The sequence below is a fragment of the Nelumbo nucifera genome, chromosome 4 (genome assembly GCF_055504915.1).
Source record: "Nelumbo nucifera cultivar China Antique chromosome 4, China Antique-T2T, whole genome shotgun sequence".
Lineage (NCBI taxonomy): Eukaryota > Viridiplantae > Streptophyta > Magnoliopsida > Proteales > Nelumbonaceae > Nelumbo > Nelumbo nucifera.
Window position 1 is genome coordinate 18,435,253 of NC_142652.1, and position 24,497 is coordinate 18,459,749.

A 24,497-nucleotide genomic window follows, 5' to 3' on the forward strand; every position below is an offset into this window, starting at 1 on the left:
CATAAGATTGTCAAATGAAAACAGGCTCCATTCTATTAGCGATGCAAGAATGCATGGCAAGCACAAAATCTGAAATTCTTAAAACAAACCCAGAAAAAGATCTGGGTTGTATTATTCACAAATCTTAACGCATGTAGGTTTGTAACATATTTCACCAGTTATTTTTGAATGCTCAACGGCCGAGTCCACCAAACCGCAGACTCCCAACTCTTTATTTAGTAGGCTTGTATAGAGTGGACATATTCAGCGGGAAGTGGACACAAGTTGGTAAACATCAGCTCATTCATCATCGTATTGCTTGAGGTGATGGTGCCTGTGATGGTGACGCTTATTTTCCTCACCATCAGAGTTGTTGTCTCCCTGCCACATGATATTAGAATAGAATAAATATCAGCTATACAGATGAATTGAGCTTGAAAATAATCATGGGTCACACAGGCACAGAACCAGATAAGGTCCATTTATTCTTTCAAAACACAATGTGATTGATCTCTAATGCTAAAATGGGGGGAAAACAATGGCCAAAGTGGGCACTGGGCAGTGGCACTCAATGATTTTTGTAGTGGCAGGATTGACTGCAGTTGAAGCAACCCTTGATGGCTTATCTGTTTGGCATTCCAAGATAGACCCCATACAGATACAGTAGCTTGCTAATGGTAATGCAGTTATGCTCAAGAATCATACTAACAAATATAAAAGGAGCCTTTCCATCAATAATTCTTAATTCACTCATCAGAGAATGTAACAAGGGTCGAACACTGAAACTGAACCACAAGCATGGTTCAAAGTTCAAACAGCGATGCTCACCTTTTTTTTTATATTTTTCCAGTTTAGTATTTCAAAAATAAATGCATTAGCAGGAATTCTGATGTTTAACCTATAGAAATCCCTAAATCCTAGTATTTAGCGTATCTATAACCCTGAAAACCAATACATATCATACGATGCCTATCCTATCCATCCTTTACACCAAGGCCATAGGTAAAGACCAAACATAAATTCACTTGAAGGTTGAAAAATAATCAAATCACTTTATGGTTAGACTTGGGGTCCGTTTGGTTCGTAATCGAAATCAGAATCGGAACCAAAGTCCTCCGGAATCAGAATCAGAATGGTCCATTCCTATAGTCTGTTTGGTTCAGACAGGAATGGGAATATGAATTAAAATCAGCAGGAATTAGATTTCATTCCCAAGGGAGGGGCAGGGAATGACCATTCCCTCAAACGGGGAATGCCATTCCAGTAGGAATGGAAATGAGATTCCGATTCCGCCCAACCAAACAGTTGGAATAGGAATAGCCCATTCCGATTCCCATTCCAGACCCCTATTCCTGCAAACCAAACGGACCCTTGATTGGTTGCAAAGAATGGGAGAAAAGAAAAGAAAAAAATAGAGATTCGTTATCAGTGATTAGAAATCTTTATTAAAACAATCAAAACAGTGAAAGATACACAGCAGAAAAGGACAACAAGATACGATAAAGTGTGGTCCTAAGAGGTGGTGAGGGACCAGGTTAGTTTGCTTCCTCTCGTCTCCAATTTTAATCTTTGCTTTCTCTACCTTTTAAGAGACAAAATACGAAGAGATCAAACATAAAACTTGCCTTCCTATTTTCTCTCAACATTCTTTCCATTTTCCTTGTCAACTAAACCAAGGAAAAATCACTTTCATTCAGATACTTCATAACCAAATAAAGAGTTATGGTATGACAAACATACAAGCACTTTGTAAATGACTGAAACTACCATGTAAGATGTAACCAAGCTAGGGGAGAGCTGGAATGCTTTTGGTTTTTTATGGGGGAGAACTGAAACGGTATGAACTCTTAAATAAATCCATCATTTGATCCATAATCCAATTAAAACAATATATGGTATCAATACTGTCCTTCAATAGGACCAATCCAAACTGAGTCTGCTATCAGTTTGCAATTTTCCAAATGATCTTTAAAAGGTAATGCCTCCTCGCTAGGGTAACATCTTAAGCAGTGGATAAGCATTTGAGACTGGGACAGAGAAGTTTTCCTCTGATAAGCAACCTGTTTGCTGTCCTTTCATATTGTAAATACAGTATTATTAATACAAGCAGAAGATAACCAATATTGACCAATCCTGAAAACAGGCTCCAAAGACAACATCAACTAGCTTTTCTAAGGAACCTACCACCCAAGCTTGAATACTTGCTATCTAAGAAATAAAATGCCCCCAATGCCAACAAAGAAACACCAACTTTGGTTGGTTTATCCTGCATAAGAAATCTTCATCCCTGAAAGCTCACAATCCGCTTACAGCTACAACCATGACTAAAAGAGAAACATTGTATGGCTGCATAGATAGATCATCATCACTAGAGAATCAAATGGGTATCCCTATATCTACAGAAACTTCATATCATAAAACCATGAATAGGATTAACCAGTAATATGAGGCTGAGCATGTTTTGATTACCAAAAGAACAAAGGAAAAAAAAACAAAGCAATTTGAATTTAGTTTGGCTTCACAAGACCATATGTATGATTTGAAAAAAAAAAAAAAAAGTGAAAAAACTGAGGGAACAGATCCGCTTACATATTGAGGGCCACCATACTCTTCCCCTCCATAACTCGACTCCTGGTACCTTCGGCGCTCCTCTTCCTCCTCGCTCCTCCCATAACTGGGCCTCCGGTACTCCTCTTCCTCCTCACGCCCATAACTGGGACTCCGGTACTCTTCTTCCTCCTCTTGACGCCCATAACTGGGCCTTCGACGCCGATTCTCTTCTTCGTCCTCGTCATTGGGCCTCTCATTCCTCCCGCCATACCCGTATTCCTCATTTCGTTTATACCCGCTCTCGTATCCGTACTCTCCCACTTCTTGGCTCTCCCCATATCCGTATTCATTGCCGCCGGCGTCTTCCTCAGGACGCCTGCCGGGCTGAGGCCGGGGCCTTGGCCTGTTGGGGCGGTTGTAGCTGCTGTATTCAGCCTGAAGAGCCTCGTCACCGTAAGCGGATGCTTCAGAGTAAGAGTACTGGGGCCTCTCGCAATCGATATCGGACGATGAGGACGAGATCGGGTAGCAGATCTCATCGGAAGGCTCGAGAGATTGGCCGTAAGTGACGACAATGTCGTACCCTCCACCGTAGGGTGTTGGATCATACTCGTCGAAGTCGTCCACAGCGTCCTCACCTCCCGAGTAGAATGCCATGACTCTTCTAATTTTCTTTCCCTGCTTCTCTTTTGATCCGGCGAAGGGAAGAATGGAAGTCTCGTCGGATTTTTATGTTGCAATCTCTGTGGAAGAAGCTCAGGAGTCTGGAACTGTCAAGAACGTCGAAACTACTTCGTTCCAAGGCGGTATAACAATAATTGATCTGGAATCTGGAGCCTGAACTATTCGATCAGATGAAACGAGTAGCTCTCTATTAGATGCAGAAGATTGGGTTTACTGGGTCTTAATCGTATGCATGTGTGCAACGTGTTCTGCTTTGGGTGAAGATGAAATCACGTAAAACGTCGTGAAGTCAGAACGAGTTTGAATAATGAATCTGCTCCTTTGGACACCTGTCACAGACTGAATGCTAATACACAGCAAGATGAACGCAAACAAGTGCCGCAGATCCCGACTCAGTCAAAACAACGTTTCTGTGGACGCGCAATGACGAAGATTTCAAGTGTTTTACCCAGTAAGGAAGAGGTGCAGGGGAGATAGAACAAAGGGATTGCTGCAAACGGGTACCTTTTTCTGCGTACTTCCTCAGCAATGGATCCACAAACCCAAGTATTGATCACTGAGGAAGAGAGAAAAAATAGAGAACAATGGCAGCTGGAGTACTGAAGGCAAGCAAAGGACGGTCTAGGAAGCGATCGACGCGGTGCCGCTGGGAAACACAATCCCGATGGTGATACGCGCCGGAGGTGTAGAAGCAGCCGGTGTATGTACCCAAGATGTAGAACCTAATCAGTAATCACCCTCGCTGCGTAGCGCCCGGAATACACGGTTCTCACCTGGGACAACACCGCCACCAAAATTGATCGCCGAAGTATATTTCCTCATCTCTTAGACCCCATTGTTTTTCATCCCCGCGTTTTTTTTTTCCATGTCTACATTTGCAGACCCAGTTAATCAAAGAAATCTTGTAATCTGATTTTGAACTACAGGGGTCTCTGGTGATTGGAATGGGAACATTTGAATATGGGTGTACCATCGTGGCATCGTTGTATCGTGGAAGGAGAGGATTCCATGGCTGATCAGAATATAATTTGCTTCTGAGTAAGCTTCTGAACCACAAATTTCCATTTCTTTTTGTTTTTTGGAGGTTATGTTCTACATCTTCCTTGAGAGTTGGATAGATATCTTTGTAAATCTACATAATCATCAATATGTCTTTTTCTTTTATCTTAAGATGGGAATACTACAACCGGAATTTTGTTGTTCATACTCAAAAAGCTAAAAATTTCTGTCTCAGATTGGATACAGTTGTCCATGCTTCTCAACAGTGTATGATATAAACTTATAACATCATTTGAATAAAGTGTTTCAGTTTTGTTGCTGCCAAATATGAGGCCGAGGGCAACAAGGGGAATTCGCTAGTGCCCGAGGCTGACATGTCCGATCTCTAAACAAGAAAAGAGAACACGTAAGAGGCCCCGAGTGTTATCTCAGGGGCGGAGATTCCAATGGTCAAATTAGCTGAGTGCTTAAGAGGGATTGGACCAAACAAGAGACGAGGGCTCAAGGCTTAGTCCTTAATAACCAATGATGATTCTCTTGGGAGTTTGAATATGTTACCTTGAGAGGAGTGCCCCCTTTTATAACTAACCTAGCCTTAGGAGTGGTTGGAAGCAGTTGGTGATGTGCGGCCAGAATTTGATCTAGCCGATGCCACGTGGCATGATCTGAGGCCCGCCAAGTATCCCTACATCAAGCTTATAAATCTCGAGGTTTATAACTAGATATTTGCTTAATAGCTTGGTATTTTTTCTAAGACTACAGATGTGCTATTAGAACATAATGGATAATCCTTCATCGTAACCGATCAGATGTATACCCTATTCATTTACTTCCTAATTCTTGTAGACTAGATGATTAATGGAATCTAATGATGTGCGATCTGGTGCTCCCTGCTGGCAGACAATTCGAACGTCAAACTGAGTAGGTCGTTTGGTCAAGCTAGAAGAAAGTGACTATCAGAGTGTTTGCATAGCTTGACCCAAGGTGGGCACTCTGATGCTTAAGTTAGTGAGCTAATAGTTGTTTGCAAGAAAGCAAGAGAGTTAGAAAATTGCGAGAACTAAATCGTGCGTACCTTGTGAGATTGGAGATGAGGCCTTTATATAGGCGAACTATCGTGAGCCTCACGAAACGCATCCAGGATCTCCGGTCCATTTGGTTCAGAGGTGGACCCCACGTAAGCGGGTAACGCTTATCCGATCCCGCCCGAAGTGAATGGGGTGATAACCGGCTCTTCCGATGTGGCGTCGTGATCCCAGGGAATTCGGAGGCAATAATCCACTCAAAAGGGGAGGTCGCTCGACACGTCAGGCAAGTCGCTAACTAGAGTTTGGTCAAATTGTGGAAGTAGGTCGCCTCTTATACTGACCTGAGATCTTGCCTGGTTGTTCACAGTTCGGCCTATCGAAGTAGTGCCGAGGTCATCGGGGTGGTTGCGAAGTGTCCAAAGTGCTCCTAGGGGTCTGCTTACGTGGTGCCGAGATGTCACTCTACTGTTTTGTAATGCCACGTGTCGTGGTATCATTGGATGACCAAATTATCCCTCATCAGAATCAATTCAGATTTAATACGCTAATAGACTCTTAGCATCACCATTGAAACTTGGCCCTTATAGATATATGAAGGATCTCTTGCAACGGTAATAAGTATTTTACTAATTAGATAGAAATTTTTTTTGGGATCAACGTTTGTCTTAGAAGCTTTTTGTGTCCATATGTGGCAACTCTAGAGCCATATATGTCTATTTGTGTCTTAATCATCATCTTTCCTGGCTTTCAGAATCAAGTCAGCATGATTTTTCCCTTTTCTTACAAAGTTCTGTTGTTCAAACTTCAAACGACAAAACCTTTGCATTTTTCTTTATGCCATCTTAGTTTTTACACCGACTTTCTAGAGATGTAGAGTTGTTTAGCTCATTGAAAAGCAAAATAGAATGTGATGTTCTTGTAGTTTCACTTTCTGATCTGAATTTAGAAGCCCTATGGAGTTTATTATTCTTCTCTACCATCTAGCAACGTCATTCCCAAATGCAAATGCTTTTGTGTTTTCCTTCCATAACTAGTCTTAGGTACATAATTAAATTAATTAATGCAGATGTGTCATTACAGGCAATGGAGGGACTTCTTATTTGTATCTTGGATGAGCATGGGGCTCATTTGGCAGGGTGATCTTTGCATACACATGGATAGATGCATGTGTTAAACCTGTGGGCAGGGACAGTTGGATCACCAGAGAGTGAGAGAAGACCAAGAGATGCTTGCTTTTATGAATACAGGTAGTGTTTGTTCTCTTGCTCATCTGATTAGATAATTCCGACTGTTCACAGTAAGCATACCCAGACATTTAGGTAAGAATACAGCCTAGAACTCTGCAAGTCAAATGAATTTGGTTGATTATTTCTGCTGTAGAGATTAGTTGAGTTGATTATTTAGCTTGGTCAATCTCCTTTAACCCAGCAATTTCCTTACTTGGGCTGTGGGTTTCTTAAAGTTTGTTGAATGATTAGATCCATTTTCAATTCAAATGAATTTCGATAGACCACAGACATTGCAGTAATTTGTGGGTGGGCTGAAGTAGCACTTTTATCCTGACGGTTCAAAATGTGCTCACGAGTATCTGATCTCTCACATACTCGTGGGCACAAATAAAAATACTGCATTGTCAACAATTGACCTACAGATGGTTGAGGATTGAGACTATTATGTTTTCATTGTTTGTGTGTGACAACATTGGCTGCAACCCCTGCTTAGTTATTTGTACCTGCTATTGGCACATAAGATATTTTTTCCTCTCCTTAGAAAAACTGTCAGAAATTGCCAAGCCATCGCCAGTTATTGAAACTAAGCAGGTTTGTACACTTCTAGAGGATTTTTTGTGGTTTATTTTTCCTAATAATCAGAACTCAGGGAATTGATGGATAAGCAGGATAGTTCCTTGTGCATTTATTGACCCAGATTCTGAAAGGCCTAGACTGGCCTAGAGAATGGGCCTGAAGATATTATTGTGCAAGAAGACGAACGAGTAATAACATAATACCCAACTTTCCCGGATGCCAAATGGGTGGGAATGTGATCCCCTGCGGTGATCTCTTTCATTCTTGGACCAGGCACATCAACTACAGAACAAGCTGAAAACCTGGAATCTGGAGAACCCCAAAGCCTTATGGTTTGAGTCAAGGCTCAATACTCGGCATTACGACTATGGCATACTTGCCATAGACGCTTGCCTTTCCTTTTGGCCAAGGCCGAGGTGTATTCAAGAATGTCATTTTGAAGAGTAGGAAAAGCATATACTTAGGGGTGTCAATTGGACTGGGTTTCGTCTAATCCGGTCCAGTCCAATGTGAGTCCATTACAAATGGACCTGGTCCAATCCAGTCCAATGAATATTTTGGACCGGTCCAGAGACTGTCCAATCTGTTCAAATTCCTATTAATTTATATTAGTTTCAACTCAAACCTGGTCCATTGACACCTATGTTCTTACCTTCTATTAATGGACCAGATATTGGCTCAATCCAATATAAATTCATTATGGATGGACCAAGTCCAGTCCAATGTCATATTGGTCCATCCAGTCCATCCAAATTCAATATGCCTTATTGGTCCATCCTATCCATCCAAATGGATTTTATTAGGATGGGGTCCAACCCAAAACCGGTCCATTGACACCCCTACATATACTTGCCCAAACACAGATACGTACTCATCAGTCAAGTGACCCAGCCAGAAGGACCAGATTCCAGTCTTTTTTAAGAATAAAAAATCTACATGTACGGAAAAAAAGAAATTATCTTAAAACGATCCTAGAAATATATTTTAGTACAGAATTTCAGTCTTATACAGCATAAAAGTTCCAGTATTTACAAAAGACAATCTGAGACTTAGAATGCTTTCAGAGGACAACTAGAAACAAACCATGAATAATGCCTATTTAGGCTTTATAACTTCTTGTACAAAAATTAACAGTATACAGTAATGAAAGAGTAGCCCTTGTCAAACGAATATCTAAATGTGCTGGCACAGAAATCCTCCTCAACCTGCACCTTGAACAGCAAAAAGCCTAATGGAATAGAAGTTTGAGGAATCAAAGGATAATTAGGCATCAACCATGGGGGAAATTCTCGCTGCCCGGTATTGTCAGCTTATGCTACGCTGATTACAAACAATTTAAGTGTTACATACTGGTATGTATATTTGATGTCCAGGAACGTTAATGGATAAGCTGGGGGATTTTGTTAATTTAAATCTTAAAATAATCAAAAATTAAAAATTCCATCTTTACAATAGAGGAAGAGGAGCTTGGTAGTGTTGGTCGGACTCTTTGGGTTGTGGTTTTACTGGAAGCTTAGAATCTGTAGGGGAGACTAAAAGTTTTCCTACCATGGATGAAGCTTGAGTGGAGTGGATGAAGTTTATGTGAAAAATCAATAGGTAATTACAGTTTGCAGCCAGATTTTGTTATGGTGGATGTGGTGGTGGCAGTGCAGGCAGGAAAAGATTGAAAAGAATGGTGGAGGTTTCATTAGATACAGAGAGAGTCTGGTAGAAAACTTTGATGGCACTGCCGGTGGAGAGAGTGGAGATAGCCAGAGCCCAGAATGAAAGACAAGATGATGTCACGTGTAGACAGCTTCATGAAGCAGCAATGCTCCTTGAACCTCCTCACTATATCCTTCTTGTCAAGCTTGTGGCCGTGCATCCCATGGCTATGGCCAGTTCTTGGACATTAGTGGTGCCTTCATAAACACACGCCATACCTGATTTGTCCAGTTCTTTCAGGGCTATTGTTAAGAGCTGTTAATGCCGCCATCAAAGCTAGAGATATTTGGAAACTTTACATTTCAGTGTGGTTAGCATATGCTGACTTACACCGGGCAGCCAAAGTTTCCCCTCAACAATGAAATCACGGGATCCATTCACAAAGGGCTTATTTTACCCTTTTGCAAATCTTCACCATCTACCTGGATAACTAAACAAAGGAGTGAAGAGTTGATGGTGGAACCTGGGAACACCAGAATATATCAGACCAACGTCTTACCTTTCAGCTATTATGCATTAAAGATGCTCCAATGATGTTCTCCCGGTAGGTTATCTTTAATCTTTTCAAGCCTTTTGAGTATCTCCAAGAAAGAAGGTCTTTGATTCATGTCAGCAGCCCAACACTTCTCTATCAGCCTAAAATTCCCATAAAAATCGAAATCAGTGCCCCCTTGCCCATGTTTGACAGGGAGGATAATAAATATAACTATAACAGTAACAGTGTGCTATAATGACAAAACTGTTGCCATGGGCCCTGGGTTCTCATATACGGTATAACATATTAGGCATTGCAGACGTTTCTTTCTGTGTCATGCCCGTACATCAGCCCAGATAGCGCAATGTCTGGCTTTCCTCTTCGATGGCCAAATAGACATAAAGTCATGTTTCAGATATCTTAACTACCCATTAGGGGTGTTCACAGGTCGGGTTGGGTCAGTTTTGAGTCATTTTCTTCAATGGATTCGATCTAGTCGGTTTACTTATTAACTAAACCGAAACCAACTGACCTTGAAGCAAAATTGACCCAAACATGAAGGGTCAATTTATTGGTTTAGTCAGTTTTTATATATATTTTAAACTAAAACATCTATTTCTAAATATCTATTTATATTTAAGTTTATTTCTTTTTAGTTTTTATGCAAAATCAAAATTTATATTTAAATCGATTAATTTTTTATGCAAAACTGTTTTTTTTTGTCAATATAAATTTAAATTTATACAAAACTGAATTAAATATTGTACCATTGTAATTATATTTGTATTGGTTTTACATTTTTAGTTTTTATCATAAATAACCAATTTTATTTCAAAGTTCAAACAAAACACAAATAAAATATATCAACCTTTAACATATAGAGTAGGGACTAATTAATAATTACTTGAACATATAGGATCGGTTTGGTTTCAATTTTCATGTATGAAAACCAAAACCGAACCGAGTTATCGGCTTATTTTCTCATACAAACCGAAACCGACCGGTGGCTTTGAAAAATTGACCAACTCGGGTTGGATCAGGCCAATTTGGTCAGTTTGACATTTAATGTGAACACCCCTACTACCCAATGGAAAAGCTTGGGACCAATAAAAAGGAAGTATGAGTGTCTGCAGAAATGCCGGATCAATAGATAATGTTAAAAGCATTTGATTTTTGTGAATTCTGATTTATTTCCTATCTAGAAGGTGGACTAACTATTACAGAATGCTTCTGATTTATTTCCTATCTAATACAAAATGACCATTCTCAGATCTTACAGAGACAGTATTCTAGAAATCTTACTCTTTCAGTTCAGGGATAAAGCCCTTGGAACGAAAGATGGGCCTTTGACCTTCTGCCACATATTTCGCAGCTTCGTAAGGTTCATAATTTGCCAATGGAGGGTCTCCTTCTAGCATCTACATGAAAGGTCATGAAAATCATGTGAGAAAGCCCAAATTGTGAACATCTACATCTTATTTGCAAGGTGTAACCATCAATAGAGAGGAAATTGCAGAGAAGATATTACCTCATACAATATCATTGCAAAGGAGAAAACATCAACCTTCTTGTCATATCTCCGATGCTTGAAGACTTCAGGAGCCATATACCGGTCTTTAAAGAAAAAGAAAGAAAAACAAATGTTGGTAGAGTGATGATGACGACAATCGCACTAGTAGTAATACAAATTCAAGTATTACAAAAACCTCTTTTTTGTAAGAATGATGTATACTCACAGCTTCCAGTCTCTCCAGTCATCTTGTACACATCATGAGAATTCTGAACCTTAATGAGCTTGCTTAAACCAAAGTCTCCAACCTTCAAATGGTCTGCATTTGAATTGACCAAAAGAACATTCCTGGAGGTTTAATTGAAAACAAGATGTGAACATCACGATTCTCATGAAGGATAAATTATGAATGAAAGGGGGAAAAGAGTATATCAAGAAGTAGGTCAAAGTGATTTGCTTAAGTTGCTTCTATTCACTCATAGCAGAAAAAAAGTTGTTTCTATTCACTAAAAAACCTCCACTATGCATGGATCAGTTTAAATGCCCAAAAAAGAGAATAAAAGACTATTAAGAAATAAAAGACGCTTGAAAATAAACACCACAACCCAAAACCTAGGCATCAAGGGCATAATGCAACTAACGGTTAAAAGGAGAAATATGGGAAATTGGACAAGTATCAGCAAGTTTCAACACCACCTGGAATGAACCGATTCCATTGAAGTTTTCCACAGCATTTGAGAGTGCAAGGCCATCTAAACGAGGCCATTTCTAATTGAGAAAATGGATATGAGCTCATTTCGGGATTTACTCCCCCCACCCCACTCTCTGCCAAATTGGAAATTACTCTATTTTAGAAGAAACCATGGATTCAAATGCTAACGAAAACTACAATGAAGTAGTCGATTTCAAGTACCATCTGGAAATGCTGTAAACAATCTCTAAACATGGATTAATTAAGTCTTCCGAACAGGTAACAGGCTTGATTAGAATTTCCAGTAAAGACAAATCAACCTCACCTTGGCTTTAGGTCACGGTGAATGATAACATTTGGCTCATTATGGAGATATGCCATGCCTCTGGCAAATAAGATAAAAATAATTCAGATTAGTATTGAAATTTTATCAACAAAGTTTTCCTCAAAGAAGAAAAAGAACATAATTGCATATTTGAGAATATCGTCTCCTAACATTATAGACCAGGCTCTTTTAAATTCATGAAATCTTTAGTGAAATTTTCCAAATGTATCAGACCATGACCATCTTATCAAAGTACAGACATTTTCCATGCCTATTTCATCAAGACATCAAGTCTGAAGTTCTTCCTTCTGATTATCAACAGTAAATTCAAAAATGAGAGATGTCACGGTTGTAATGTTGCAGTCAACACTATTGCTCAATTCAATCTGAATAACCAATTGATATTCTCAGTTAATATTGGTCCAACTTATAGCTGATTCATTCTGGATGTTGAGGTCAAAATATTGCCCTTATGGGTGTGGTGTTTGGAGGGGAATTTATAAAGCTTACCCTCACTTTGTTAAAGGGGTCAAGCACAAGGCAGGGGTGGGCAATAGGGTGAAGTTTTGGCAAGACAATTGGTGCACAGATTTTCCTCTTATGGAATTTTTTCCAGATCTATTTTCATTAGCTTTAGATAAAGAGGTTTCAGTGGCAGCCTCCCAAGTTACCCAGGGTGATTCTGTGCTATGGGTTCCTTCTTTTAGAAGGAATTTTAATGATTGGAAGTTGTATCAAATATCTAACCTGCTCTCCCTGTTGCAAAAGGTTTCAGTGGCAGCCTCCCAACCCAGGGTGATTCAGTGCTATGGGTTCCTTCTTTTAGAAGGAATTTTAATGATTGGAAGTTGTATCAAATATCTAACCTGCTCTCCTTGTTGCAAAACTCAAGATAAATCCACAACTTCCAGATCAACGGATATGGCTTTGGTCTAAAATTGGTTCTTTTTCAGTTAAATGACTTAAATCTTTTTTACAATGGCCTGAGGTCAGAACCACCGGCAGTTTTTCTAGTAAAGCCATATGGAGTGGGATTACTCCATTGAAAATCATGTTTTTCTCCTGGTTGGCTGCAGAAGAGAGATGTCTCACAAAAGTATTGTTGGATAGGAAAGGTCTGAATTTGCCTAACTCCCTACGTAATCCATGCACCCAAGTGATAGAGACTTCTAATCATTTCTTTATGTATTGCTGTTGAAATCATTTTTTTTATTCAAATAATTTGTAATAAGTGGGCTAGCTAGTCTACTAGCCAAATCATTAAAATTATAAAAAAGTATCCCATATGGGAGTTCCCCCTCTTAAGTGGGGAGTTCTCTATCTTTAAGTGGGAGGAACAGGTGTCCTTCACCTAGGAGGAGGGGGTAGTTGCATAACCACCCCACTCCCTATTTAAGTTCCTTAAGGGGAAGCTAGAAACACAGACACACGGAGAGACTCTTCGGAGAAAATTTTCACAAGAGATTCTTAAGAAAAGCAAAGATAAGGATAGAAGAATAGAGAGGTGCTCAAGGGAAGACAAGGAAGGAAAAGTCTCACTAACACAGGTAGAGAAAAGGAAAGTCCTCTCTATGAATACTTCCTATTTATGTCTTCTATGTATCCTTCTTTCTCTCTCTTTTGTTATTACTTTTGAGAAAGGAAAAAGAGGGAAATAAACCATCTACAACCAGGTGCCTCTACTTGGTTGATTATGGTCCCTCTTTCAAGAAAAAGTTAGGGATTAAACCATCTATAGTCTAAATCTCAAAGGCTGATTATGGTTCCCTTCAAATGAAAATGAAGAGTAGGGGGGAATAAACCATCTACAACCAGGTGCCTCTACTTGGTTGATTATGGTCTCTCTTTCAAGACAAAGTTAGGGAGTAAACCATCTACAGCCTAAATCTCAAAGGCTGATCATGGTTCCCTTCAAATGAAAATGAAGAGCAAAGGGATGAAAATCGTCTACAATCAAATATTCAATTTGATTGACTACAGTTCCCTTTTTGTATGCAAAATTCCAAGGAGTAAGGCTGTCTACAATCAGAATTTCATCGGATTGACTACAACTTATTATGAAGAAAGGAGTGAGAAGGAAATTTTCTTTGTATTAAAGAAAAGAGAAATGTATTGCTGTATAGTTTCTCAATTGTATTTCCTTTTTCTTTCTTCTCATTCTTGTACACTTGATGTAAAAGAAAAGCAAATGAAAAGTTCTTTTTTAAGTATCCTATTGTTCTTCTCATTCTATGTGTTCCCCTTGATGTAATTAAGGGGAACAATCCATATGTTTCCCTGAATGGGCATTACCCAAAATAATAAAAACTCAATCACTTGATTGAGTGAATTATGTTGCATGAGAATTTATTAAAATTTTCACACCAACAATTGCTAGTTTTTTGCTAAAATCTGGTCTCACTTTCTCAAGGCCATTTCTCTCCAAGCTTGCTTCCTTGCTTCAGTCAAGTCCCTTTTTGAAAGTTGGAAAGTTGGAGGAATGACAAAAAAAAGGACAGATTCTTTGGTCAGCTATTCCTCGGACTGTTATTTGGGAAAATTGGAAATAAAAAAACATAGGAGGATCTTTGATCAAAAGCAAAACCAAGAAAAACAAAGGACGATTTTTTATTTTTTTTGGGAGGCCTTAATGGTGTTCATAGGAACAGGGCCTTTTGTACAGTGAAAACATACTCGTATCCTTCTTTTTGAACATATCAATACAATTTTACCTTACCTTTTCAAAAAGAAAAAGAAAAAGAAAGCAAAAGAGGCAAAAATCTTTAAGAGCCAATGCCTAATCCATAAAGAGGATGCTAGCAATTGCATAAAGGTGAAGATATTTGTTTTTTCCATTAGAGATATAATGTTCCTCTCTTTACAAATAGGAACAGGGCCTTTTTGTACAGTGAAAACATATTCGTATCCTTCTTTTTGAACATATCAATACAATTTTACCTTGCCTTTTCAAAAAGAAAAAGAAAAAGAAAGCAAAAGAGGCAAAAAATCTTTAAGAGCCAATGCCTAATCCATAAAGAGGCTGCTAGCAATTGCATAAAGGTGAAGATATTTGTTTTTTCCATTAGAGATAATGTTCCACTCTTTCCAAATACACCAACAAATTCCACTTGGAACCATATCATTCAACCATGATTCATCTTTATCTCAAATAATTGTTGCCCCACATTATCCCTCTCTTATCAGCTATGACATGCATGTAATGACCAAAAATATATGACACTAGGAATATGCAGAAAGTTTCTTTTAGATTAAGGAAGAAAATATCAGAATTTACTACCTGGCAATATCTAAAGCAAAACTTATGGCTGTTGATGGAGAAAGTGGGCCTTTTTCTTTGAGGTACTGATGGAGATCACCCTGATGCAGCAACGGCATCAAACAAACAAATTGCTAAAGTTTTGGAAGTATCCTCTAGGGAGACATTTAACTGGAATACAAAATGGAATTATTAATTTTACCCCTCGTAGATACTCAGTGATTAACATCAGAGGCTTCCTTTCAGTAACAGCTCCAAGAAATTGAACAACATTGGGATGGCGCAGCTTCACCAGCAGATTGACCTCATGCCTAAAATCCTGGCTGAATAATGAAAACACAGGAAAAATAAGGAATTCTCACTAGAAAAGAAAACTAAAAAACTGCTATATTATAAATATTATTATATCTGGCAACAGTTTCTCCTTGTGGAGGCCTTCCATTGAACATAGAATTTGAAATGTGGGAGCTCTCTTCAAGTTCAATAGAATATCATTCTTTCCTGGAAAAGAAGCATCATGCCCTTCAGTATTGGTTAAATGCAGACTGTAATTCAGTATGTAGATACTGACCCCATTTGCAACTAGGGGACTAAATGGTTCATTAACATAATAAGCCTGCATAAAAAATTATCAACAAGCCAAATTATTTTTACAAAAGATTGATTCAATAGTTTGTGTGGTTTCTTTCCTGAAATTCATATATTTATTGATAACAGAAATTTTCTTTTTTCATGTCTTTTTTTTTTTTGAGGGGGGGGGGGGTTAAGATAATGAAATTTTTAATGTTGTAAGACCCTCTTAGAAGACCAGAAACTGCTGCAGACTAATGCACATCATATGGATGTATGAGAAAGAAACCCCCATCCATGCCCCAACATGAGCTTGGATCTGCTACCCAGAAGACACTATAGCCGTACATTGGAAACATCTCCCCATAAATGACAACTGAGATGTTCCCAATGTGTGGGTGTAGTGTCTTGTGGGTAATAGATCTGGACTCCCCCAACAAACATGTCAAATTTGCATTGGTGGATAAAGAAATGAACTACTGTTTTACTGATTGTAGGGAACTACTGCATCAAATAGTATCTTACATCACTAATCGATCATCTGAAAGAGATGGAAGAATGCGTTTCACAGCAACTGGTGTTCCACGCCAACAGGCCTTTAAAATCTCACCAAAAGACCCCTACAAGAAGCAGCTACAGTAAGCAAAACAAATCCTGCATAGTGTTTTGAAACACACCACATAGCCAGTGCATCCCAGGTCTGAACTAGCAAATTACAGTTTAAGGCACATATGGAATTATGTTAATTTATAGTCGAGTTTAAGGCGTAAAACTCTCAGGCTGACAAGCATATGATAAAACAAATTTGAGGTTGAGAGTGGCAAGTTTGTGCAAAAAATGCCTAAGTTTGGTCCATATCTGGTCTGCCCCTCCCAATTTCCAGGACAGCTGGGACGAATATTGTATAATGACCCTTTATCATAACTGGAAACAAGTATACATCCAACAAGGAAATGAGGAGCTTTAATTTCTAAAAGAAACTGCTATGTAATTATGTTTCCAACTCCAGAAATCTTTTTCCTTTAAACAGCAATATAAAGTATATAGCAACAATATATTTAGCATGGGTTCTACTATGATACCAGAAAAACGTGTAACCAACCAACCAGTACCATAAAAGTGGTAACCAATCAAGTGGTATTTGTCAAAATTCATGGGGAGTTTTGATTGGTCAAAGCACTTCCAGTATCATGTCTTTCCAGCAGCATGGTTTTTTTCCATTTAGCATAGAGAAATCAATACCCATTTTCTTTAGTTCAATGGGTAGAATTCTTGGCAAATGGAGAACTTGTTGTATATAAGCATGAATTATCAATGGAATACTTGTATGTATTGTCAACAAGAAAATGTGGGAACCAACATCTAATGATCATGCATGAGATCCTTTACATTCGAAGAAGTCATAAAGTTACATATGACAAAATAATAAAGTGATAAATAATCCAGTCTTTCTTATTTTTGGCTACTAGAAAGAACATCCCAAGTGGTTTACAAATAGTTGCTTGACCAACTTAATATAAATGGAAAATAAAAAATGTACTTGTAATAACTAGCTCAACAATATAAAGTTTTGCAGAAATGTGCAGCCAAGTTTCTTCTTAAATCTCAATGCCTTATTTCTGCTTTTTCTTCTATGATTTTTCTACTTGTTAAGAGGGAAAGATGACAATTTAATAAATATTTTAGAATAAATTATATGATTGATTTTACTTGCAGGTTGATGGAGGGAGATTTGACCCGACCCCTTGGCCATGCGACACGTGGAAGCAACCGAGAGTGACCTGGCAGAAGCGCCAGCTCGGCACAGCAGTGGGCCCACAACCCGTGCTCCGAGGAAAGGAGTCCCGAGCTCCCCCAAAGGAAGAACCTACAACCCGAGCTCTCCGAGCTAAAGAGTCCCGAGCTCTCCCTTCGAGGTCATGAGCCTTACAAGGAGCACAAAAGGCAGAAAATCCGAACCGCCCACCCAGGGGCAGTTCGGGCCATACTTCTATCCGAACACAAGACTTCACCTCGCACACCACTTCGGCTCCAAGTCGCCTGACTGAACAACCGTACCTGACGCCCAGGAAGCCCGTACACGGAGGCGGCACACCTAACTGATTAGGGGTCCGACACACGACAGCCGCCCTCCAACGGCCACCTGCCACCACCATCTCAGACGTGGCAGAGACGGCCTTGACAAGGAACAGTGGAGGTTATGACACCCGAACTGGCAACTGGCAACTAGCAGTGGAGGTTATGACACCCGATCTGGCAGAGGAAATGACACCCGATCTGACAGAGGAAATGACACCCAATCTGGCAAAGGAAATGACACCCGATCTGGCGGAGGTAATGATACCCGAACTGGCAGAGGTATGGAAGTAAGTGTACAGGGTGATTATAAAAGGCCCCCATCTCTCAAAGAAGGAGGTATGTGATTCTTGCGCTTTCTGGTCTTAAAGTTCCTCATTCCCTTGCCTTCTCAAGAGCACTAACTTGAGCTTTGGAGTGTTCCAACCGGGTTCCTCCCCGGAAGTCTCCATTTTCTTCCTTGTTTTAGGCACCTCCAATCTCGTCAGAGGCAAGGTAACCGGCAGCTAGGACCGACCGGATTGCGCATCATCACAGGTCACCAAAATTCCATGCCTGCCATGGACCCTCCAACGGCATATGATTAGCATTCAATTGATTTTTTTTTGGTACAAAGCATTCAATTGGTGGACCAAAGAAAAGCCTGTCTAGGATAGACCAGATCATTTGGGCATCCTCAATTGACAAGATTGAAGAAAACTCATATGAGTCACCAACGCCACAGACTGGATGGTGATCCCAATTTCCTGCCTCCCATAAAAGGAATTCCTAAAAAGAACGAAAGCTATGAAGTGGCAGTTACACATACACACGCAACCTCTAATTGGGATTAAAAAGTCATTTTGTGGAAGTCTGCTAATCACAAACCCATGGATCCCTAATCAGATCTTTACGCATAGAACAATTATTATATATAGATGAAACATTTTGTATGATTTCATTAATCATATAGAAAACACAACCACTGTACATGGAGGAGTATTCTTCCTGCATATACTAACATATTGCTGTTATAAAATATTATATTGAATATCTAAGGGTTACTTTTCAAATTTGAAACTCAAGCAAAACTATATGTTCCCTACATGTAATACTAGATGCAAAGAGCAAAAGAAAATTTGAAAAGGAAATATGCAAATTACTCTCTTTAAATTCCAACCAAGTCACTAAGTCTGTAATGTATTACAGGCAGGCGAGATGTATCATTTATCCAAAGAGAACTTACAATATTTAAAGACATCAAAATAATGAAACAACTTTTTAGTAGAACCTACCAGGTAATGCATAGGCACCTATTGCTTTCAACTTGCCCTCAATCATGTACGAGACTATAAATCCTTCTTATCAAATGTTATTCCTACCAGAGGCTACAGTTTTTTATCAGTAACATTATTGATGTTACTGAAAAATTGTTTCATCAAAATGCAACTACCAGATATGGTCAATATAATCATGCCCCTCTCAATCTACTTGACAGACCAATTTTCAAGGGGAAAATGAAGGCAAACCTTTCCAATAATACATGAGTTCGAGAAGTCCAGCTCAGATGGATCAATTTCCCAATCACACTTGTTTGGCAGAGGAGGTGGAACTGGTTTTGGTTCAAAATGGCTTCCATTTTGACCCTGCAGCAGAAACCCTCACATTATGGGCTTGAAAATAATCAATTATATGATAAAAATAATTCACAACTTACTGTCAATACCTTCCTTAAGGAATTTAATAGGCATTTCATTAGCATCAACCATCAAGTGTACTATATAACAAAGACTAGCAAGAACTAAGAACCAACACATCTACCTAAGAAATTTTTTTTACAAACAACAGTGCTGCAGAACAATGGTATACTAACATAGAATGGATTTCTACTCAGGTGTAACTAGAAATTAGGATGGATATCAAGTTAGATAAAATACGATTCTCTTAAACTCAGTATATAACATCGAGTAATCATCTAACCCTTGTTTGTACAGGATTTATCCAAATAGTAATTTCCATAACGACCTTGGAGTTTAATTGTTTCCATGAACAGTTCTCGGAGCTATATAAAGAAAAATATTCTTTTTCTTTTACTTTTTCACAATGGTGATCACTTCATTTGTCTGAATTAAAAGGAAATGCAATGGTTTTTCTGTTTAATGAGAATGGATGCAAAATATAAGTAAATAGTCAAAACTAATCCAAAAAATATAAAAAAAAAAAAAGATAACGGCATATATTTACTAAATAGCATAGCAGGTAAAAAGAGTGAGAATATCATCAATGAAGTTGAGTCATGATGTAAACAACAAAGACCTTTCAATCAAAATCAGATATAAATAGAAATCAAAGACACATTGAAGATTTATTCTTGCAATGTAATAATAATGGATGCTGGAATAGCTTTTCAAAGTATAACAACTATAAAATTGAGCAAGAAGGAAAGAATGAAACAACCAATGTGTGAAACTTACATAAGATGATCCACCATATGATTTCAATAGCTCAATCATGTTATGTTTCTTGGCTCCTTCTGCATCTGCCAAGGGCTGTGATCAGGGAACACAGTTTAGATAATAAATACATGGAAGCAATTCACAATGATGAAGCAAGAAAATGTTAAAATGACTGTATATTACCTTATTTAAAGTAAAATAAAATGTGTAAACATACAACAATTTTTTTTTTGTTTGGTTATATAAATAAAAAGCAACTACAAGACAACATGTAAAAAAATGTTATAAATTAGTGGCAAATTTATTGTACTACAAAAAAAGAGTTCCGATTGCTGGCAGATTAGATGCGGTATGGGGTATGTTACCTGCTGGCCATTTGGGATGAAAGAAATGCAAACAAGGCAAGCGAGAATTGTCGAAAAAGAAAAAAAAAAGGGCTAGCTAGGAGGAATTGGTGACTATAAAAAGATAAAGGAACGCTATACTCATGGCTGGCCATGCATAGTTTGTTCAAAGGAAAGCCTTATCTTATAGTTTTTTGACACAAATCAACTGTTTTACAATTAGATGTCTTCTATATGCATAAACACTTTTTGGTATATTTCTCAGTGTATAGTCCCTTGTTGTACATAGGTGCTATTTTTGTTGAGTTTTTTCAATATAAATCAATACTTTGAAGGCAGGTAAGGGTACAAAATTAGTGGATGTTACACTTAATATGAATATATCTTGCAAACAAGGTGGTTATTGTCAACGGTATAGAAAACAGATAAGTTTGGAGCAATGTTTTAAAAGGCAGAGGTGTAAGCCGAAAGGCATAAGGCTTAAGCCTCATAACATCTCATTGTTTCAATAAAAACCATTGCCTAAAATCTGGAGTATGGAATTATACATAGGAGTATAGGACTTCACATTTGTATAAGAAGTTTATATGGTTGAATCATGTTCATATAAACAAGGACTTGCAAAGTACTAATTTTTTTTTCAAATCTTTCATTCCTTTCAGCCCAAATGCCCCACAACAACACCAAGGGAATCATGTTACATACTATTCTTCCTCTTCTGCTCAGGCCTTTTAGGTGTCAACTCATACAAAGGGCTTCCACCAATGCTGGAAAGCATACCTGTAATCTAAAAGTTCCCAAAAACCGCAATTCAAAGCTTAGTGGCAAAGCTACAATGAAAAAATAAATGGTTGGCAGTTCCTGTTTCTCAGAGCAAAGCCTCCAAATGCCACTGTCTATTGCCATTCCCCATTTCCCCTTTTAATAATATTGTCAGCAGCAAAAAGACACATACTATTGGCATAAGCCATCTTAAGGTGTGAAACATTTGACTTATACATTTAGGTGTGAACCTCAAGATTGAGTCAGAGGGATTGTTTTTCTTTTCTTTTCTTTTTTTTTAGTGATAGCCACAGGGTATTGTGCCTCACCTTGAGGCGAGCCTCAAGACATGATCTCCATATGCCTCTCAAAAGATTGTTTTGGAGCCTTTCACCAAGGAGTTCATCATATCTTGTTTTTCTTTCTCCCTAACAACAACATCTGTACTCTATTTCTTTTATGATAAGGATCTTGACCATCACAAGTAAGATTAGCTTCTTTCTTTGGGCAGCTTTTCCCAACAAAATCTGGATGATGGACCACAAAATTCACAGTGTTGTATGGGTACCAATATGGGATTCGGAATCCAGTGGATGTCCTAGAGCCTGACTCAGCAAGATGAGGAAACATGGACTTGCAGACGTCTATGAAAAAGTATATACCATTATAATTTTTTGAATTCTAACATTGTATACCAACAAATAAATGTTGCCTTTGTTACTAAGTGACATTTGATACAAAAAATGGATTCATCTTGTAGATTAGCCATTCATTATGTCAAATAAGCTAGGAGATAAAAAGGAAATGTTATGTAGAAGTGCCCTCCAGAATCCATGGAGTGTCAGACACGGACATGTATACAGCACAACACATCGTCCATTTAGGAGAGTCCATCCAACACTGGCCATTCATAGAGGCATGAGATTACCAATAAGTCTTTGCCTAAGAAAATGAAGAATGTGTCAATCACATTGTATTATTATCTGCATACGGAACTGCCAAGTGCCAAGTTGAGGACTCCCAAAACTCGCAAATCCAACCACTTTAAGAACAGTTAGAAGCCAATTCACATTTTCAAGGTGACATGGTACGCGAGAGGGTAGGCGATAATTTGGTGCCTAGAGGCCACTGCTGAGATGTTGGTAAACAGTTTGCCCAAAAGAAAGTGATTAAACCAATTTACACATAGGGGCAAGGATAGAGTGTTAATCATGGCCAAATAACTTAACACATCAGAATTATGTCTATTGAAGTTCCTGCAGTTCATTGCAACACAGTGCTTCATCAGCAAAATAAGGTGGCAACCTGTATATATTAATGTCAAATGTGAATCACAAGAAGGTTGAAGACTAAGAGTCTATAACACGGAGCGTCAGAACACACCAATAGATCAAATTAGGCAGGAAGCAGTTTTTATGAAGCCAATTTGTCAGGATTTAAGTCAATTCTAGCTCATTTGTCAGAAATTGAGAAGAAAAGCATCAATTACTAACCCTTAACAACGAAGAGGCCTCTAAGTTCTGATTAAACGATCAAATAAGCAAAATGTTCATTCACATCAGACAAGAGCACAGACACGTAGAGAAAGAGTGAATAGTTAATTAGTTACTGTGTTTTTCCAACGATCCAGGGCGTTGACATCGGCTCCGTACTCAATAAGGCATTTGGCGATGTCGATCCAACCATGAAGAGAAGCTACATGTAAGGGAGTCCTGTTATCATAGTCCCGTGCATTAACGAGAGACCTATCTTCCTCCAAAAGCTTCCGAACAGCAGCGGCGTCGTTCTGATGAGCGTGCCAGAGGATCAACGACGTTCTGCTCACCCGAGCCTTCTCTTTCTGCTTCTCCGCCACCACCGCCGGATCCCCATGCGTCGTCGTGGTCGAGGACGCCGATGAGGAGGAGCCGCCCCCTGAATCCCCCGAATTCCCTACCTTTTCACTCATCGAAGCCGGAATAAATAACGGAAGATCGTCGGATCGGATTAGTGAACTACGAATAGTTGCTGGTTTTGCTTCCCAAACCTTCCCGTTCTCTCTCTGAGTCTGTTCTTCTGGTTCTTTCGGTATCCGCTCACAAAGATGTAAAGACTTTGCACTTGATTTGACGGCTCGTGGGGGACTCGCAGACAGGGTTAAAGAAGCACAAGAAATGAAATGGGGAGGAACTGCCGTCCATTCTTATTCCCTCTTTCTTTTCCTTCTTTTCTACATTTCTACTGTCCGTATATACGATACTGCATCGTATATACGATACTTATGGTTTAGTTATTTGACTAACTGTGCTTGTACTGTTTGAAAATTGATTAATGCTACCTTGCTTTTTCTTACAATTGACTAATACCTTTTTTATCATTAGCGTCTATTAACAGAAAGACAAAAAAAGATTATTTTACCTTTTATTATTTTTTTTTAAAATAAAACAAAGAAAAGAAAAAAAACGCTGATTTATCAAACCCTGATGGAGTTCCTAGAATTAGAAAAAATAGCCTTAACCGTCTTAGAAACAAATCTGAAAATAATCTTTTAACTGTTCTAGCAGAACTTAACGGGAAAATCTCAGATACAGTTAAGGGGCTCCATGCTCCTTCTTCCTCTTCTTATTTTACCTTTTATTCTCTCCAGTTTCGCCACCACCGCTACATCTGAAATGATCGGTGATCCGCTGCATCCATTGTCCCCAGCATCAGAAAGGTCAAACTATTTGAGGGAGCTCGTGTTTCGGTCTACCAAAGCAAATAATACGCGCTCGAACTAGTGACGGTAGAGGTTTAATCTGATAGCCTAAGTTAAACGTGCAAGCGAATTTCACAATTCATGGGGTTGATGCTATACTCTTCTGGGTCAAGTGCCGTACATTGATGCTCATTTGACGGGTGTTGCCTCCTCTCTATACTCGAAGGTTGATGATGATCCGTTTCTTGATGATGCAGTTAAGGTTTTGAGAAGCAGAGATTACAGTGCAGTAGCAACGTTAATGGCTATGCAACAGAAAGATCTGACGAATTTAACGGGTGTCACCGTCTTTACACCCAGTGACGAGACTTTTCACCCTCACTATCGGTTTCTGTTATGATTTCTGTTGTGGTACCTCAGCTTCTCCAGAGTCTACCTTATGGATCAAAGATCAAGACTCTGGTTCCAAGAAAGGAGATTGTAGTTCGCTCCTTTAACAGTATTAAGGTAAACGGTGCAGATATTTACAACAACAGTTCGGTAGTGATCATCGGTATATCACATCCAATACCAACGAGAAATGATTTCTTTACTATCGCTTTTCCCAATATGAACTTGTAATCC

At 38.8% G+C, this 24,497-nt stretch overlaps 2 protein-coding genes and 1 long non-coding RNA gene across 7 annotated transcripts; 1 reads left to right on the top strand and 2 right to left on the bottom strand.

Annotated features, from left to right (window-relative positions):
* Window positions 1–2: 2 nt before the first annotated feature.
* On the bottom strand, window positions 3–4,268 carry LOC104598067 (uncharacterized protein At5g39570-like). Its single transcript, XM_010259964.3, has 2 exons — window positions 2,569–4,268; window positions 3–360 (listed from the first exon to the last, which is right to left on the bottom strand). The coding sequence occupies exons 1-2, from the start codon at window positions 3,184–3,186 to the stop codon at window positions 280–282; spliced, it is 699 nt and encodes a 232-aa protein (XP_010258266.1). The 5' UTR covers window positions 3,187–4,268; the 3' UTR covers window positions 3–279.
* On the top strand, window positions 3,882–10,635 carry LOC148792058 (uncharacterized). Of its 2 annotated transcripts, XR_016085444.1 has the most exons (4): window positions 3,882–4,021; window positions 4,140–4,251; window positions 6,321–6,487; window positions 10,498–10,635. It is a non-coding gene; the product is annotated as an uncharacterized LOC148792058 (long non-coding RNA). The 2 variants fall into 2 exon arrangements; XR_016085443.1 differs by lacking the exon at window positions 10,498–10,635 and having other exon boundaries at window positions 6,321–8,000.
* VIK (VH1-interacting kinase) lies at window positions 8,001–23,371 on the bottom strand. 4 transcript variants are annotated; one of them, XM_010259960.3, is made up of 12 exons: window positions 22,806–23,371; window positions 20,109–20,183; window positions 19,164–19,280; window positions 16,105–16,199; window positions 15,212–15,332; window positions 15,031–15,110; window positions 11,754–11,813; window positions 10,964–11,085; window positions 10,756–10,841; window positions 10,530–10,645; window positions 9,252–9,388; window positions 8,001–8,250 (listed from the first exon to the last, which is right to left on the bottom strand). In XM_010259960.3, exons 1-11 carry the CDS (start codon window positions 23,142–23,144, stop codon window positions 9,262–9,264), a joined length of 1,338 nt encoding a protein of 445 aa, XP_010258262.1. In that variant the 5' UTR covers window positions 23,145–23,371; the 3' UTR covers window positions 8,001–8,250; window positions 9,252–9,261. The 4 variants fall into 4 exon arrangements, with proteins under 4 accessions (XP_010258262.1, XP_010258263.1, XP_010258265.1 ...); XM_010259961.3 differs by having other exon boundaries at window positions 8,001–8,256; XM_010259963.3 differs by having other exon boundaries at window positions 8,001–8,273.
* Between the last annotated feature and the right edge of the window lie 1,126 nt (window positions 23,372–24,497).